This window comes from Rhagoletis pomonella, unplaced genomic scaffold (genome assembly GCF_013731165.1).
Source record: "Rhagoletis pomonella isolate Grant_MI unplaced genomic scaffold, Rhpom_1.0 Rhpom_scaffold_00001, whole genome shotgun sequence".
Taxonomy (NCBI): Eukaryota; Metazoa; Arthropoda; class Insecta; order Diptera; family Tephritidae; genus Rhagoletis; species Rhagoletis pomonella.
The window spans coordinates 107,813,717-107,828,764 of NW_023458555.1; the positions used below are offsets into that span (position 1 = coordinate 107,813,717).

The window sequence follows — 15,048 nt, forward strand, 5'->3', positions numbered from 1 at the left end:
TTTTTTTTTTGTTTTCATTATCTCTTTCATTCTGTAAATGAATAAGTAAAAATCTCGGGATCCCGGAGTTGTAATCCCGGGATTTCGGGACATGGAAAATTGTCCGGGATGTCGGAATAGAAAAAGCCTAAAACGGCAATCCTGCTCGCAACTTCGGCATTCAAAGCCAATGATATTACCCCTTAAGCTAAGTTCGCCATGTAAATTGTTGTTGCTTTTTCCACTTTTTCATTTAGTCAACCCAGCTACTTAGATTTGATCATGTGGTTGTCGGTTTTTTTTTTCAAGATTCTATGTTTAGAAATTTAAACTTCCATTAAGTTATTGGTTTAGTGTTATTCTTGGGCAAATAATAATATTCAACAATCTTTTTTGAGCTTGAGGCCGTTTTTAATGAAAAATGTTGTGGAAAAACAACAATACAGTGCACTTCCAGTCTTTCGGAATATCTAGTTTTCGGTTTAACGAATCACAAAATTATCTCATTGATCTTTCGATATTACGAACGCAAACGGTTCGTTAAGTCAACGATAGTTAACTGCAGAAAATATATATGTAAGTAATTGGTTTTAACATCAAGATACTTTTGGTCAGGGTTGCGTGATTTTGATTTAGTCAAATCACAAATCCATAAATCAAATTTATTTCTGAATTGAAAGTTGCATCAAATCCTAAATAAATTTTATTTGAAATAAAAAATAAAATTATTTGTGATTTGCTTCGTCAACCAAATAAAAAATAAGATTTATTTGTGATTTGCATGGTCAACCAAATAAAAGATAATTTTTATTTGTGATTTGATCGTCAACCAAATAAAAAGTAAATTTTATTTGTGATTTGATTCGTCAACCAAATTAGAGCTAAAATATATTTGTGATTTGCTTGGACAACCAAATAAGGAATCAAATTTATTTGTGATTTGATTCGTCGACCAAATAAGAAATAAAATTTATTGGTGATTTTAATCACCTTCCTAATCAGAAATCAAATTTATTTGTAATTTGAATCAAAGAAAAATAAGAAATCAAATTTATTTGTGATTTGATTTGTAGAGCGAATCAATTGCATTCGTTGTTTTTTCAGCTGAATATTACTTTTTTATGCAACACATATACGATATTCAAGTATCTTCCCACTTCCACCTTCGGGATTTTAGAGACTACTTCGAGATTTTCGGGGTTCTCGGGACCATATCGGGACTACTTGGTTGGGACTATTTTGGTTTTTGGAACTGCTTCGGGGTTTTCGAGACTTCTTCGGCATTTTCAGGATTTTGGAACTAATTCGGTATGGTTGGGGCCACTTCGGGATTTTGGAGATTTTCTCGGGATTTTCGAGATTATTTTACATCGGGAACTTCGGGACTACTTTGGAATTTTTGGGACTATTTCGGGTGTTTCGAGCCTACTTCGAGATTTTCAAATTTTTGGGACTATATCGGAATTTTTAGGACAACTTCGAGATTTTCGGGGATCTCGGGAATATATCGGGAATTTTGCAACTATTCTGGGATTGTTGGACTATTTCGCGATTTCTTCGGGATTTTCGGTACTATTTCGGGTTTTTCGAGACTACTTACTACTACCAGTTAGAGATTTTTGGGACAAAATCGGAAGTATTGGGACTATTTCGGGTTTTTCGAGATTTTCGAGGTTCTCGTAATTGGTCTTGGAAGACCCGAAATAGTCCCGAAAGGTCTCGAAAATTCCGAAATAGTGCAAGTTCTCCGAAGTAGTCCCGAAAATCCAGAGAAGCCCGAAAATCTCGAAGTTGTTCGAAAAACTCCAAATAGTCCCAAAATCCAAGAATTGGTCCCAAAAATTCCGAAAAAATCCCTCTGGAAATCTCGAAGTAGTCTTAAAACTCCGAAATAGTACCAAAAATTCGGAATTAGTCTCAAAAATCCGAAATAGTTCAAAAATGCCGAAGTGGTCCCACAGATCTCGATATGGACCCGAGAACCCCAAAAATCCCGAAATAGTTCCGCAAATCCTAGAGAAATCTCGAAAATCCCCAAATAGTCCGAAAATTCCGAAATGGTCTCAAAAATCTCGATATATTCCCGAGAATTCCGAAGATTTTGAAGTAGTCTCGAAAAAAAAGAAATTCCTAATAAATCTCGAAAATCCCGCAATAGTCCACAAACTCCAAAAAATCCTGAAGTAGTCCCTAAGATCCCGAGAACCCCGAAAATTTCTAAGCAGATCCCGATATGGTCCCGAGAACCCAGAAAATCTCGAAATAGTCCCAAAAATCCCGAAGTGGAAGTTGGGAGATAACTGAATATCGTATGTGTGTTGCATAAAAAAGTAATATTTAGCTGAAAAATCACGAATCAAATTGATCCGCTCTATCAATCAAATCACAAATAAATTTTATTTCTTATGTGGAAGGCGATTCAAGTCACAAATAAATTTTATTTTTTAATTGGCTGACGAATCAAATCACAAATAAAACTTATATTTTATTTGGTTGACCAAGCCAATCAGAAATAAAATTTATCTCTTATTTGGTTGACCAAGTAAATCACAAATAAAACTTGTGTTTTATTTGGTTGACCAAGCAATTCACAAATAAAATTTATTTCTTATATGGTTGACCAATTAAATCGCAAATAAATTTTATTTTTTATTTGGCCAACAAACCAAATCGTAAATCAATATATTTGTTTATTAAAAACGGATTTTAAATCAAAAAGGATTTGAAATCACACAACCCTGCTTTCGGTATTAAGAGATTTGCAAAAAATTGCAGTGCGAAAAACGTTCGAATTATTTGTTCGTTGAATTAAATACAATATAATATATTTATACAACATATATATTTATATGTATTACAATATAATATATTATACTTTTTAAACTGAATGTATTTAGTTATTCATTTGAAAAGATGCGGTTATTATAGAAAAAAATCACTCGATTTAACAAATTTTTCGAAATTACGAATTAAGCGAACAATATAAGATTCGTCGACTGTAATTTACAACTGGTAGAAGTTATAGTTGCTATTCAAGTCCCAGCCAACTCAATGAAGAAGTCAGCAGCTATAACTTCTATTGTTGTTGGTTTTCCTATCGTTTATTAACGACATGTACTTACTTTCTGACTTAATAATAATAATAATAGATTGGCGCTTACACATATGTTAGTGTTTGGCCGAGCTTCTCCTCCGATTTGTGGCGTGCGCCTTGATGTTGTCACACAAAGAGGAGGGACCTACAGTTTAACGCCGACTCCGAACGGCGATTGTATTTTTATGAGAAGCTGTTTTTCATGGCAGAAATACACTCGGAGGTTTGCCATTGCCTGCCGAGGGACGACCGCTGTTAAGAAAAAACCTTTTTTCTATTTTTTTTTTTCGATGTTGCTTTTACCAGGGGTTGAACCCAGGCGCAGCGGAGTGGAAGCGCGCACTGCTTACCACTACACCACAGCGGCCGACTTTCTGACTTAATTATTAATTATTAAAATAATTCAATTTTAATATTGGAGGTACCATATAATTATTATTATTTATCAGGGAACCAGAATAATAATTATTTCAGTTTTAAAAAATTCATCCAAATTTTTCGTTCAAATTATAAAAGCCTTTTGATAATAATTATGTGTGAGAAAATTTTTTTAAGTCATCGATAACTATTATTTTAAACTGATATAATAGAAGCCTTTTTATAATAATTACCAGCGAGATAAATATTTTTAAGTCTGCAAAGACTTTTATTTTGAGACTTCTATTATAAAAGTCTTGTCATAACAATTATCATTGAGATAAATATTTTTATGTCTTCAAAGACTTTTATTTTGAGACTTATATTATAAAAGTCTTTTGATAACAATTATGAGTGCGAAAAAATTTTGTATATAGTTCTGAACGTGTCCCAAACCAAGCCCCAACTGGTCCCAAACTACTCCCCATCTAGGCTCGAATTGGTCTCCACCTAGCCCCGATCTGGTCCCCAACTAATCCTGAAATGCTCTTGAACAAGTCCCATCTTTTCAGACTTAAAATTTCTTTTCTTTTAAAATATAAGTCATAAAATAAAAGTCTTTGAAGACTCAAAAATATTTATCTCTATGATAATTATTATGAAAGGACTTTTATAATATACCTAATTCTTTGGATAATAATTATAGATGACTCGAAAAATATTTGTCTTAATATAATAATTATTGATTAATCTTTTCTCTTATAATAGTTTTGTCTCTGTTATTTATCCTTCAGATGACTGCTGTACACATCCGGAGAGTACATTTTGCTATCCAATCTTTCTTCATCCGCTCGGACCAATTTCTCAGAGTTCCGCGAAAAAGTGCCTTAATTTCGCAAGAAGTGCTTCTGATACTGATGCTGTATGTTCCGCTAGTGGTTTGCCATATTCAGAAAAGATATCGATGACTTCAGCATATCTTGATCTTTCCTTTGTTTATGGCAACTCCATAGAACATAATTCAAAATTTCGTGTTTTTAAACACGGTCTGCTTAAAACAAGTTTGGTCAATAACCGTGACTGGTTGCCATTATCCATGAATCCTGAAACTGAATGCGGAGATGGGAATTATCAATGCTATAGCATACCAGATATGCGTAATCAGTTCATTCCAACAATTGCTGTACTACATACCATTATTGTGCGCGAACATAACCGAATTGCTAGGGAATTGGAACAGCTGAACCCTCATTTCTCGGATAAGCGTCTTTTCCAAGAAGCAAGAAAAATAAATATCGCGCAATATCAAAAGATTACTTTCTATGATTGGTTACCGCTTTTAATTGGATCTTCGTATGCTTACGACAAAAATTTATTGTACCATATTACAAAAAATGAATACGCTTATGATTACGATCCAGCTGTTAATGCTGCACCTTACGCAGAATTTGCCGCAGCCGCTTTTCGCTACCCACATAATCAAATACCTGGATGGTTTTCGTAAGTATTAAAAAAATTTACTTTTTCTTTAAGGCAAAGGTTCTCAAACTTATTTCGTGCACCGTCCGTGTGAGTAAAATTATTTGTAAGAACCGATTAAAATTATCTAACTCAAACTTACATTTTCTGCGCATCTTTAAAACCAGTTCCAATTTTTATTAAATGCCCCTACTCATCTCTGAGCTTCGTGCTGGGGGGGCGATATGACCAACCTTGAGAAAGACTGCTCTAAGAGGATAAACAAATTTGTGTTTTTTTTATGAATCAGAGAGCATATACGATATAATCATTCAAAAGAATAGTTTCAGTGACAACATTTTGTTATTAGGCAGAAATTATTGGCATCTTCGAAACCAAGTGACATATTTTATGCAAGACTTCAAGCGCAGTTACCCACGGACGTAAAAACGGAAAACGTGCCAGCTGACACAATCTATCTTATCGCAAGATTTTTATGGGATCTGCGTGTTAACAAAAACTCACCACCGCATGACCGTGACTTTGACCTGGCTTCTCTCTCTTTCTATCAACAGCAAACTTGATGTCTCTTCGCACTTCTAAGGTACGCTGCGTACACGATCATGGGTAACCGTGCTCTTAAGCGCTGGTTAAATATACTTACATTGCAGTGCAGGGCATGGAAAAGCAGTGCATGAGAAGCATACTCCGCATAGAGCGCATAATCTCCTAGAATCAGTTGTTCAGTGTAATCAGTTAGTATAATCCAGTACTCCAGGATATAGTTAGGCAGACATAACTGAAGAGCGCGTATTCATAGCCTAAATGAAGTCGACACTAATTTTTAATGGAATGGCGGCAACTAACTTTATAATCGACTTTGTTTCGATAATAAATATGATCCAATGTATATAAAGGAACGACTTCCCAGTAATTCCAGTAAATCTTATGGGTACTGGAACAGACCAATGAAGGCAATAGGAGTGGCAGCTCTCTTTTAAAACGTCACATAGCGAAAAATCAAAATTCACCGGATTTCGCTATCATTCCCTGTCATGCGCTGCGTCAGATAATCGCTTGTATGCAAAACTCATGATTCAATAATACAAGGTTCGATAAACTGACAGTTGTCTCTCTCGCACCGCTCCCTTAGCAGTGGCACCGTGTTGTTTCTCTGCAAATTAAAATGGAAACAATGTAGCTTTTATATGAAATAGAAGTATAAGATTTTGTGCAATATGTTTATTTGTATATGCATATGAAGCATATTTAACTGATGAAAACATAAACTGTTTTTAAATTGGATGTTTACATCAATATCATAGTAGTCTTATTTTAATTTTGAATCATTTTTCAGTTTTTATACAGCTAAATAGCACATTGATTACTTAATTAATGTAGATATATCAATATTGCGTTCATCATTTAGTTTAAAATGCCAGATTTCCTGCAAATACATTAGAATTTACAAAAGGAATTCCACTACTAATTACCTACTTTGCGTACCTTTCTACTACCATTTTCGCACCAAGAGATTTCATTCTTCCCCTTTCTCCGGCCTTCGTAAATGCAACCTTTTGTAAGGGAGTGTCAAACCGCAGCTGTCAATAATTATCTAACCTTGTATTATTGAATCATGTGCAAAACTCATTAAACCGATTCGATATGTGACAGTACTCATGTTGTGCGCTGCAGTACAATGTAAATATAACCGGCTCTTTAGACTTAAGTCACTTAGAAACTTGGCAACGGTTACTCTGCGGGCCATCTATTACTTTTTCTCTTTGTTTTGATGCTCGACATAAGTATTTATATATGCAAAATTTTGAACGTTAAATTTGTTTGGTGTAAAAATGGATATATAATTACAAATTAAAATAATTGCATTTACGCGTATCAAATTGTGATGGTTTTTTTTCACGTTTTGTCTTTATTTGAAAGTTTATTTTTCGATTGCCAGATGAATTGCATTTATAACAAGTAAGAAAGTCTAACTTCGGGCGGAGCCGAACATTAAATACCCGGCGCAAGTATTAAATATATGTTTTCCACCTTTCCGAAAGCTACCGCTACATGATAAGCGGGTGTATAAATATTAAGTAAACTAGCATCCTTAAATTTCGAAATATTGAAATTTCAAGCATTTCTGAAATTTACCGTTATATGAAAAGCGGCCGTAATTTTAGTCCGATTTCAATAATTTTCAACGGTTTGCTTTTATGTGGCAAGCACAATAATCATACCGAGTTTGGTACAAATTGCTAGGACTGTTACCGATATACATAAATGTGATCATAATTAGGCGGTGCCACGCCCATTTTCCAAAATTTTATCATAAGCGTATTTCCTGAATTGTTGCAACCGTCAATTTTGAATAAATTAGCTTTAATATTTACTGATTTATCGAGGATTTCGTATTTCTCGAAATTACCGTTATATGGGATGTGGGCGTGGTTATTGTCCGATTTTAAAAATTTTCGGCCATTTGGTATGCTGTACCAAGGTCAACAACTGTGCCAAGTTTGGAAGAAATTGGTGCAGCGGTTTCCAAAATATACACATGTAACTATAAGTGGGCGTGGCTACGCCCATTTTTCAAAAATTTTTAATATTCTTATTTCTCGTCTAAAAGTTATTCTAAATGTCAATTTTGAGTGAATTATCTTCAGTAGTTACTAAAATATCGCAGTTTTCGTATTTCTGAAAATTACCGTTGTATGGGAGGTAGGCGTGGTTATTGTCCGATTTCGCCCATTTTCAATACCATCCGTCCCACGCCCAATAGAAGTGCATGTACGAAGTTTCGTTAAGATATCTCAATTTTTACTCGAGTTATCGTGTGCACAGACGGACGGACGGACGGACGGACGGACGGACGGACAGACAGTCACCGCTTAATCGATTTCTCTTTTCATTCTGATCATTTATGTATACATTTGTCTATATCTATCTCGATTCGTTTTGCCTGTTACAAACAACCGTTATGTGAACAAAGTTATAATACCCTTGTGCACAAGTGCGCTCGGGTATAAAAAAATACATACGTATTTGTATGGCATATTTGGAGGAACTTTATTAAAAAATGTTATGGCAGCATGATTTGCTCACGGCTCTTTTTGCACTTAAAGTATGTTCACATATAAATATTATCTCAATCAAAGCTCGTTTTTAATCACCCCGTTTACACAGGTAAATCTCAAATTTTTTGTGCTTGTTATTCTCACATCTCAAGGAAAAGTTATGTTTCTTCTCTGTGCCACCGTGATCACGTTTTTCTACTATATTAAGCAATATAAATATATTTTAACTTAATATTTTATTAAAAATACCTTTACAAACCTCTTTTCCTTGCTAGCGTCCATTTTTGTTTAATTTTACATTTCGCATTTCAGCTGAAATTAGTCAAGAACGTAAACCTACCGGTACGTAAACCCGAGTCAGCTGACACGATCTGTCTTACCAGAGCGCCACGTAAATGAAAACTCAACACCGCAGAATTTTTCTGTAGTTGTAGCCCTTAGCGCGGAATTTAGACTTTTCCGTGTCATCTGATTTCTTCCTTCTTTCTATAGGTGGTTGCCACTTTGTCAGTTTTGCAGATGGTAAAAAGGTTATAAGTTCCTATTCAAAATACGTTTAAAATATTTGAAATTTACTATTGAATAAGGTTTTTTGTTGAAAACTAAGTAGTTTATATTTAGCTGCAATCTATTATAGCACGAAAAATTGTAGTTGAAAAGGTAAGTTTATGAAAAGGCATTGATGAATGGCACACTGTAGTAACCAACACTGAGGGCTCCAGTAATCGCCAAATTCTGCGTATACAGACTGCGTTTTACGTTCTGCGTTCTTGACTAATTTCAGCTTTCTTCTCTTCTTCGCAAAAACAATCGATAAAACTAGGATGGACACCGAAAAGTTATTGGCTAAATCTGAGATTATTTTATAATTACAGATAAACAAGGGACGAATTTTATATGGCTAATCTCTTTTTCTAATTACAGATTAGGAAGTTAAGCTTGCAAATGAGGATAATCTACTTCAGTGTGTCCAGATTGTTTCAAAAAAAGCGCAATTTCTGAAAAAAAATCGCCAAAAATCGCCAATTTTTTTCAAAAAAAATTCATGAAATCGATTTAACAAATATTTTATTTTAAAAATGACATCTTGTTATAATATAGTTTTTAAAACCAAAAACGAATATAATACCTTCAGAGGGTAATAATAAATAACACAAATCACTTTTATAATAGAGATGTACAAACAATTCTTTTTTAAATACGCATACTTTTAAAAAATATTTGTTTGAATACATTTTGCAATAGTACTGCGCAATTATTAAACTTATTATAACTCATATTAATTAAATATTAATCACACAATCCGCTTTTAATCGCTCGGCGCTCAAAATGAAATAAAAACCTATAACAAGGCGAGATCAGCTATTTCCACAATTTTTTCCAAATCACCTATAGTGTATGAATGATTTTCATTTCTGTTGTTGTCATATATTGAGCTATTATAAAACTGCGTCCCTCAAATTTTTCTAAAAATGCTGAGTAAAAAGTTTGAAATTTTGGCATTATTTTGCATTTTTATAATTTTTCTAAAAATTTTAAAGTGCGCATTTAAATGCAGTTAATTATATATAAAATGAGGTAGACTTTTATAAAAAAATTTAAATCTATATATATAAGGGTGAAGGTCTGTTTGTTTATTGCGTTATAACTTTTGAACCGCGACATGGAATCGCACGACACTTTGCACACTTATTTGTTTTTATCCCGGGAAGGTTATAGGCATAGAAAAAAATCGGCAGTACTGGAAAAGGGGCGTGTTCATGTCGTATATCTCTTAAACAATTTTTGGTAGAGTAGTGGAACTTGGTGTCGAGATAAATGAAATTAATTTCATACTTATGGGGGAAAATGGGCGGAATTGGAAAAGGGGGCATGGCACCTCCCGTAGGCGTCAAATATTTAATCAGCTTCGGAACCGTAAGTCACATGAACTTAAAATTTGGTATGCAGACATACCTATGGTAGGTGCTTTTAGTAAGGTATATATAAATGAGTCTGTATAAGGGGGCGTGGCACATCCCAAAGGCGTGGAATTTTTAATCAGCTATAACTTCGTAACCATAAGTCACATAAACGTGAAACTTGGTTTGCAGACATATCTATGGTACATAGATGCTTATAGTAGGGTATACATAAATGAGTTTGTAAAAGGGGGCGTGGCACCTCCCGTAGGCGTGAAATATTTAATCAGCTATAACTTCGGAACCGTAAGTCACATGAATTTGAAATTTGGTATGCAGACATATCTATGGTAGGTGCTTTTAGTAAGGTATATATATAAATGAGTCTGTGAAAGGGGCGTGGCACATCCCAAAGGCGTGGAATTTTTAATCAGCTTTAACTTCGGAACCATAAGTCACATAAACGTGAAACTTGGTATGCAGACATATTTATGGTACATAGGTGCTTATAGTAAATTATATATACATAAGTTTGTAAAAGGGGCCTGGATCATCTCACAGGCGTGGAATTTTTAATCAGCCATAACTTCTGAAAAGTCACATAAACTTGAAATTTGGTTTGCAGACATATCTATGGTACATAGGTGCTTATAGTAAGGTATGTTTATATAGATGAGATTGTAAAAGGGGGGCCTAACGCATAACACAGGCGTTGAATTTTGTATCAGCCATAACTTCGGAACCACAATTTACATGGCCCCTTTAATTCTTTCTGATATGCCTTTCGAATTTACAGAACTCAGTTTTCAGTTCACTTAACTTTTTCAATGACAATAAACTAGAATGCCTTAAAGCAAAACCTAAAAGTTTATAGAAAATAAAATCCATGATAATTGCATTGGAAAATGCATTTATGTTAATAGAGGCTTTGAAGTATTAAAAACATGCTGCGAAATAATATTAGAGATATTATTCCAAAGAAAATAGATAGCTAAAATTTTAATATTACAACATTGGTATTTCTACTATTACTTACATACATATCGTCGTTTAAGGAGCAAAACCGCGTAACTGACATTTGCTGCCAAAAACTGGATTTGGACACACAAACTCTCGGCTCAATTCTTATCCATTCGTCCTGAAATATACTTGCCAGAAATGCGATTTCTTTATAAAAAAAGAGAACCATTTTGAAATATGAGTGTTTTTACTATCTAGAAAATAATTTATGCAACCTCACATACGCGGTTTTACATTATCTTGATACGCGGTTTTGCATTTTGTTGATACGACCATATATTATTTATTGGAGATATTTTAATGTAAATTAAAACACCTGCTGTGACAAAAAGTTATTATTACATTTCATTACATAACACCCAAGATATACAACTGTCCTTCGGTATTCTCCTTTAGTAAAATTAGAGCAGAAATAAAACATATCTTTACATAATTTATTTTTCATATTTGTATAAAGACGTGGGGTGAAACCCACGGGTAAAAGCTAGTATTAAATAAAGTAAATAAATATAGACTAAACTGGTTGAAATAAGGCGTTTCTTTTATTTCTGCCAATAGTATTATAAACTTCTTTCAGCCACACAATACAACTCAAAATTTGGCATTTTTGAGATTATGCGCTAAAAATGTGCGGAGAGCTTTTATTTATCTTTCAGCAAAATCTGGAGCAAATTTTTGTTATAATTGGCCCGCGTAAAGTCGCCCTTACCTATATGATTACCATGTGCTAGTGTGTGTCGCATTCTCTGACAAACGTATTATTTTGAGTTGTGACTCTTTTAAAGACGTTTTAATATCTAAATCCCGGGGTCCCGGGACGGAATGAACGATGTCCCGAATATCCCGGGATCGCAAAAATCGAAAAAGTGAACATCCCTAGTACATACGTATGGCTGCATAGTGGAGCCGCTGGCAAAGCGACCATAAAAGCGAAGAAAACAAAAAAAATCACTTCAATTTGACTTCGAGACTTCGCTTAAATTCTTTGAGCAGACACACGTTCATAATATGACCAACTATTTCGTGGCTGAAAGAAGTACAGGAACTAGAAGCCAAAAATAATATGAAAGTAATGATAAAATGGTAAACGCAGAATATACAAAAATGGTAACAGTGTACCAACTCAACAAATTATCGCAAAAAATATAGAAAAAAGGTTTTTTCTTAACAGCGGTCGTCCCTCGGCAGGCAATGGCAAACATCCGAGTATATTTCTGCCATGAAAAACAGCTTCTCATAAAAATACAATCGCCGTTCGGAGTCGGCGTAAAACTGTGGGTCCCTCCGCTTTGTGTGCCAACATCAAGGCGCACGCCACAATTCGGAGGAGATGCTCGACCAAACACTAACATATGTGTAAGCGCCAATCTATTATTATATTATATATTATTCTAAGGCAAGGCGCTTATTTCCTGCGATCTACTAATCGTAAAAGTCATGTATCAAATTAAAGTGCTCGATCTGAAACTTTACACAAACATTTCAGGTTTAAGAATTATTAGACCACTTTTGCAATATTTGCACGGAAATTTTTTTAAAGTTGTACACTGAACAAAGCATTGCTACATTCATTTCTTAAGGCAACAACTATGGAGCGCCCACAGCAACTCTTTGAACGAGTGCTCAGAATATATAAAGTGTTTTTGGTTATCTAGTCGGTGAAATAAAAAAAAATTCATTCAAGAAGAAACTTATCGTCGTTTCTGAATATTCTTGAAAACGGACACCGCAAAAAGAACTGTTGATGTTATGGCAATTTCAAATGCATTTAATGCATACAAAATTACTTTGCCTAATGCCGAATTTCCACTAGGCATTGAAATGACCAAAAGTAGGAGGCATTTAAAAAGTGCCAAGTGGAAATGAATTTAATGGGTATTTTTTTAAGGTAATGACAAGAATATTTTTTAATGCCCAAATTTGTCATTAAAATGTCTGCTATTTAATGACTAGTGGGAATCCAGCGTAACTTAAGAACTTTTCAGATATATTTATTAGAAAATAAATAATGGTTCAGGCAAAGAATTGCATAGAGCGGGCGCAAAAAGGTTCCAAACCTAAAAGGAACGTATTTTAAACAAGATAAAAAATATTATTTTGATTTATTTCACTTTAATTTAGCGTTTTTCAATAAAAATAAATGATAAAATACTTTAATATTTATTAATTATAAACAAAATTAAGAACATTTTGAAAAACCGTAAAGCATCCTTTCCGGTATATTATCGCAGCACTCCGAAAACACTCCGTCTTGGTTATCATCGGAGGATTTAAGGAGTCCTTCTCATAAAATCATAGGTGAATAGGAGTCTTTGCTTTTTGCGATATCACTCATTTAAGTAGTCGTAAAGGTGCACTTTTTTCATATAAATATATATATTGAGAATGCCCTTTTCACCTGCGGGCATGCTCCTTTGGGACTCTTTTCGCAGCCTCCCTAGGAGCATCACCGTACAGGGAGTCCTAATTGTTGCACCCAGCGGACTCTTCTGGTATGCTGGAAACAATATGTATTTTTGAACAACTTAATTTAAAAAAAACTTAAAAAAAAAATCCTTGCCGAAATATTTGAAACTCTCGATAAATGTGAGATTATTTCAATTTTCGTTTGCGAGTTAGAGAAGGTCGAATAAGAGACTATTTTGCGAGATGTAAGTAATCAAAAACACTTGAAGGATTGAGCAATTTCGTATCCAAAAAATAATCACTGTACGATAGTATAAATTAATTAAATTAATAGTTTACATTAATTAAATTAATTTAAATTTTTGATTTTTTTTGTATTTCACATGGCACGCTTTGAAGAAAGAAATCAGAACAGTTTCTCACACTTTCGATACCAGAAGCAACAACAAAATACAGGCAAATGTTGTTTTTGCTCAAATGCCCCAAAAATGTTTGATAGGCCTTGAATTAAACAAAAAATGTGATATAATTCATACGATGAAAGTAATATTCACAAAATATTTTTACTTATGAAAAGTCTAACAAAATATAGGGAAAGCATCGTCTTTAACAACAGCTGGGCATATTCGACATAGCGCTTTTGTATGAATTTTATCTGCATGCTTCTTAATATGTTAAAAACATCGCTGGAAAACTTTAAAATGTTTGCATGGAACCATGTCGCAATAAATAGGTGAACTAATTAAACGGCTTTCTCACTTTATTTTCTGACATTCGGCTGCCTTATATTCTCATTTTATAGGCAAATTTTCAAATAAGGCATTGACACCTGGTAAATTCCACTATGGGTGGGATGCATGCAATAACACCATACACAATAATTCCCATTACTTGGACATTAAAAAGCAGTTTCAGAAGTGAACTAGTGTCATTTTATTTTTATTTTTTCTAAACGGTTATAGTGCCACCAGTGCATAATTGCGAAAGGAGGGGAGGGGGTGCGGGTCGCGAGCGCGAGTGCGACGTCGAACGAGGACCGCCGCGATACTGGGCACTTTCAAAATTGTATACTTACAAATCCGTCCATTTAACTTGTTCATGTACTACTTTTTGTCAAATGTAACTGGGTAACCTATGTGCACCATTTTGCCTTATTACTCAATTGTTAAGTTTAAAAGTTGGCCTTATTGCTCAACGAGAAGTGAAATAAAGCACATTTGTGTTTTTTCAGATTCAAGTGGGATATAATACAAATTTGCGTTATTGCTAAATTTATGGAGGTATTTTTAAATCGGTCCATCTCAGGTAAATCTTAATATTTTTGCGAGATATTTTGGTGGAAGTCTTAAAATATAATAGATTTTATAATTCCAGTGGAAAAACAGTACCGATTTTTTTTTGTATGGGGAGTGATACATAAGTTGACCATGATTACTGGGCCGTGCTATCATAGTAGTACAACGTCATTAATTGCATTTTAAAATTTTCAGGCAATAGCCTCATGCGATTATCGATTATCTTTTTTGTTGTTTGTGTGAAATATTTTATTTTTATCAGTGTTTTTATTTTAATCAAAATATGTTGAAATAAAACTAAAAATAAAAAAATATTTTGCCATTGTTATTATTAAATTTTCTGATGCTTAAGTCGACAGTTTTAATTTTAGATGGGATGTTAAACTTTATATCGTCTTCGGAAGTGTCTCTCGAAAATCTAGAAACAAAAATTGACTTCTTTGGTGGAACCACAACCA

General features: G+C 33.9%; 1 protein-coding gene across 1 annotated transcript in view; it reads left to right on the plus strand.

The window, feature by feature from the left end:
• LOC118749549 (peroxidase) overlaps positions 1 to 15,048 on the plus strand; it is a 573,769-nt gene that overhangs the window by 188,722 nt on the left and 369,999 nt on the right. Inside the window, exon 4 of the mRNA XM_036484356.1 lies at positions 4,225 to 4,930. Within this exon, the coding sequence (XP_036340249.1) occupies positions 4,225 to 4,930 (706 nt within the window). The remainder of the gene's footprint in view (positions 1 to 4,224; positions 4,931 to 15,048) is intronic.